The sequence below is a fragment of the Cryptotermes secundus genome, unplaced genomic scaffold (genome assembly GCF_002891405.2).
Source record: "Cryptotermes secundus unplaced genomic scaffold, Csec_1.0 scaffold6, whole genome shotgun sequence".
NCBI lineage: Eukaryota > Metazoa > Arthropoda > Insecta > Blattodea > Kalotermitidae > Cryptotermes > Cryptotermes secundus.
Window position 1 is genome coordinate 193,286 of NW_019725001.1, and position 4,686 is coordinate 197,971.

At 40.0% G+C, this 4,686-nt stretch overlaps 1 protein-coding gene across 2 annotated transcripts in view; it reads left to right on the forward strand.

The window, feature by feature from the left end:
• The window catches only part of LOC111863157 (general odorant-binding protein 68-like), a 16,101-nt gene that overhangs the window by 2,423 nt on the left and 8,992 nt on the right, over positions 1–4,686 (forward strand). Inside the window, exons 2-3 of one of the 2 annotated variants that reach the window (XM_023849213.2) lie at positions 1,360–1,441; positions 3,178–3,209. In XM_023849213.2, the coding sequence (XP_023704981.1) occupies positions 1,360–1,441; positions 3,178–3,209 (114 nt within the window). The remainder of the gene's footprint in view (positions 1–1,359; positions 1,442–3,177; positions 3,210–4,686) is intronic. The other variant, XM_023849214.2, reaches the window with a different exon arrangement.

Genomic DNA, 4,686 nt, shown 5'->3' on the forward strand with positions numbered 1-4,686 from the left:
GCACTGCATAATCGGAAGTGAAAGTAGTTCTGCGAAAAAAATATGAAAATTTTATTTCAAACCAAAGACAAATGTGGATTTTAAAATGATAAATGCATGGAATGAGCAAATGTTATATGCTGAGCGCTTCAGGTAGCTTTATGTACACCTGTCTGTCTTTACACAAAGCTCACTGTTTTGCAAAGTCATCACGCTGCGCAGTGCTCCAAATTTATCCAAATATATCTGAAAGATAAAAAAATTCATAAATAGTAAAGGTATCACCATAACAGGCCGTGGAGGCCCACAGGGTTGTGAGATGTTGAGGTTCCCACATTTTCTAGACAATCGACCCATAGATGGCGGTAAGAATGTCAGCCTTACGCGCCGGCCGCCCTTTACCGTCAAGAATATTCCTGGTATTCATTTCTGTTAGAGGCTGGGTCGACCCCAGGGCCACAGTGTGGCTGGAAAGATTAGGTTAATTGAAAAATCCAGCGACCTCATTGGGACTTGAACCCGCGACCTTCCGGCTTGTAGCACAGCGCCTCAACCAACTACGCTACCGCGTGCCCCCTCCGATTTTAATACAATTAATGTTTCATGTTATGACGCTTTATATCATCTATAGAACCGTTACGGATTTTGAATTCAGTGTCATGAACCACTAGAGGTGAAATACTTTTTCTACCACAAGATTTCCTATAGGTAACAAAAATCAAACTGAACCTAAAAGTCTGCCAGACACGGCAGTTGAATTAAGGGCTCGCTAGACCATCTTATGCACGGAGAGTGCCCCAAACGTTCAGCTCGTCAGCACAGTAATGCTACATTACGCTACGTAAGAAACAGGCCTGTGTTTGCTTGCATTAGAAACAGTACAATATTTTAAAAAGTCTAATTATTGATTATGAAATTTTACGTGGATGAGACGTAACAGCGCCTAATTGCTGCGCCATAAACAACTTAAATTCTTAAAATAAATATAATAATTATAATGTTTCAGACATTTGTTCACAACTGCTCGAACGGGAGTTTAGCTAGTCTCAAACCCGTAAACCTTGTACTATATATCATATAGCGCGAAAAAAATTCATACTTCATGGGGCATTGGTATCCGGGGTGCAAGGTATCCTGGACAAGACTTGCCCTAGGTCGGTTAAGCAATGGATGCAAAATTCTGAATTGCCATTGAATTTTCTGCTGGATCGGGACTGAAAATTCAAGAAATTTGCGTGTTAATACGGTCCGTCTGCTCATGGCAAACATCCGTAATCACATCCCAGAATACGGGAGTCTTAATGATCACCACAACGAGAGGTCATAATCTCAATTACGTAATCTTATGTCTTATCTTTGTATGTGTCGGGGGGACGACAGTGTTGTGAGAAAGACGCCAGGCAAGTCTCGGAGAATGAGACGGCCATCGTCACGAGATGCATCTTAGAGACGAAATCGCAAGGTAAGCGCACCACTGGCGCCTGAAGACGCAAATACGTACAAAGGCACTGCAGAACACGTGCATGTTGACATGTAGTACTTTTATGAGCATTTACACGTTTACATTTCGGGCAATATGAAGCAAGTCTTTCTGTGTAACTAACCTATCCTCTCCATGGAGTGTTTTCCTTATTGAAAGGCTAATGCTTGCTCACCTAGTCATGAAATTCCTTGGCTTTTGTACAACCTCAATTTACATTATCAGGTTGAGGACCGACTTCCAATGGACTATATCCTGAGCCAGATAAATCCAATACAGGTTTACATACCATTAGTGGCCGCGCCATAGCTCAAGCGGTTAGTCGCTGGCTTCCCACCGCGGCGGCCCGGGTTAGATCCTGGGTCTGGTCAAGTGGGATTTGTGGTGGACAAAGTGGCGCTGGGGCAGGTTTTCTCCGAGTACTTCTGCTTCCCCTGCCAATCTTCATTCCACCAATTGCTCCACAATCACCCTCACCTATCATCTGGGGCTGGTACAATAGGCCAGAAGTGGCCGCAGTACAAGGAACTCAGTCCCAACCGAATAGCAATAAAAAAATACATACCATTATTTAACTCCCATTATAATGCTGTATTTTCATCTATGTGTATCTAAAAGTAGTCCATACTCTTCAGGTTTTTAAACTGATATTTTGTTACACGTATATTTGAATGGTTTCTGAAAGAGACCTATAATTCAGCGAATAGAACTGAACAAATCTAAAAACAATAATTTTCTCTTCATAGCTTATTCATTTTTAATCATATTAAATTGCATTTGAATTTATGAGAATTTAGAAGGTACCGTGGTGATTCTGCTACGGTACTTCCTTCGACCTTCGAGCAGCAATCCAGTCCGGATTCATCCTAGCAAAATGCGGAACACGAATGGTGGAAATAAGTCAGCCGGACACAGCCGGACATAAGGGAAGGACAGAAACTGAGAGTGATTCAGGGCACATCTGGGCCCAAGTAACAGGAGGTTCAGAAAACCTGTATAATAAGCGGTTTCTCATCATGGGGTATTTTTCCCATGGCATGGCGCGTCCTTACAGATGACAGAGGCTGTCTCCAGTACGGAGTGTAACCCAGAATATGTCAAATTAGTAGTCGTGAACAGGTGAAAAGCGTCGGTCTGCAGCTTGGGAGAAAGTTGCAGTCACATAATCCCTCGAAAATGGTCTCCGATCCGTGGTTAGTTACATAGTTAGATGCTGCGTTGAGGCTGTAATTAATTCTTGTGGGCACAATGGCAACTGCTACTAAATTTAACGTTAACAAAATTTGTGTTTGCCCATGGAGTGTATTTATGTGTTGTCATTACCTAGTTACACGGCGACTCTTTCTCAAAGTAACATTAGTAGAGGCTTAATATGGTGTATGAGGAGTCGGAATAATTAATTAAACATTACTTAGATCGACTTAATTCTTCCGATGTTTAAGCAGGAGTATAAGCTTGAACTATGGGTCGGTTAACAGTACTCTGGGATGTTCCTCTGCAACCCCCCAAAATAAGAAGAAATGTAATTAGTTTGAATTAAATCTGCGTTTCATAATTATCAGTGAAGTTACTGAGTTAGTTAAGTTTCCATCTACTCGTATCCAATCTCCTTATCTATGTATCTCTGTTAGTGTCTCTAAGGCTGTCTGCCTACGTCACGTACAAGAATGAAACTTTCGTTGCTTTTTTCAATGATATGTGAATTTTCTTCTTTTCAGCAGCATCAGAGATGACTGTGAAACAAGTCATTGTAAGTAATTTCACCTCTATATTCAGTATATGAGTTCTATATGCAAACAAATTTTGTATATAAAAATAAATACTGTTAGAAAACCGAAATTAACAGCCGTGGAGATTCGTTGCGCTGACCATGCGACACCCTCTATCCATTAAAGTTGGTACTAACTTCGCCGGCAAGGGGCGGTCACTTGGTCGGCATAGTTCACTTGCGGACTAAAACCACGGAGTTTGCTTTGCTTTTTTGTTTTGTTCCACGTAAATTCCGCGGTTTTCGAAATATTCATGAAAAAGGTGCAGAATCGTTGCTATTCGTGCATTTCCTAACTTGTTTCATATTTTGATCTTCACCTTAGGCTGGGGCCACACGAGCGCACAAAATGCGTCCGTTGTAGAAATAAACAAGAGAGGCGAATAGCTACGCTTTCTTCTCGCTCAATTGCAAAAAAAAACTACGCACCACATTCTGCAACTGTGTGGTGTCCTTAGCAACGTCCGTTGGAACGGACGTACTTTATGCGCTCGTGTCGCCCCAGCCTTAGTTGTTCTTTATCTTCATATATGTTTTAAGAGACGGTGAAATGAAGCAACATCTTCGTCAGGGAAGTCATAAATATACACATTTCCGTGGTTTAGGCTTAGCAAAGGCACTCCATGTTATCAGCATGCAAGAGGAGATACGGTGCACAACGGTACACGTATTGAAATAAAAATATTTAATCTTTATATGTTAAAGAATTGTTTGTGAACTAAAGCAGTATAAGAATTATGGGAACAACCTACCAGTTATGTCGGGTTAATTCATCTCAAACACGCAATACTTGTGCAACAAAATTACTGGACGCAACATAAATGTTTCACTTGCCTCTACAAAACTTTTCAATAATGTCTATTAGTAAGACAAATATTAAGTGAGTTGTCCCCTAGATTAGAAACGCATGTGAAGTATCCGTTATCTTTGCTGGATTCTGATGATAATTTCCTTATTCAAAGTCTGATGCTCCATGATACCGACATACGGCTCAGAGAGACCGGCGGAGAAAGAATTTTTGAACGTCCTTATTTAATATTTAACAGTTAATGTAATCGTGTATGATGATTCAACAAAAATAATCAAACAGATCAGACAAGTAATATTAATAATGTTATATTTTAGCATCCTGTTGCACTGATTCAAGTCCATGATTTATTTAATCCGTCTTCTAGTGCATACACTTATCTACTTCACTCCTCTCACTCGCACTACATGTTTCGGCACAAAAGTGCCATCCTCAGGTGCTTATTTGCTTAACGTTAAACTAGTTCATTACATGCCTTGTCGTCTTCATATTAAAATAATTAAAATATATATTTATCATATATATTGATAAATGTTAAAAATTAAATATTAAAATATAAAATTGTTCAGGATTTTTCCTACGTCGTATTCACTACTCAAGTCACGTTTATCCTCTTCTGTTGGAGCACTCTTTCTATTTTCATGTGTTTAT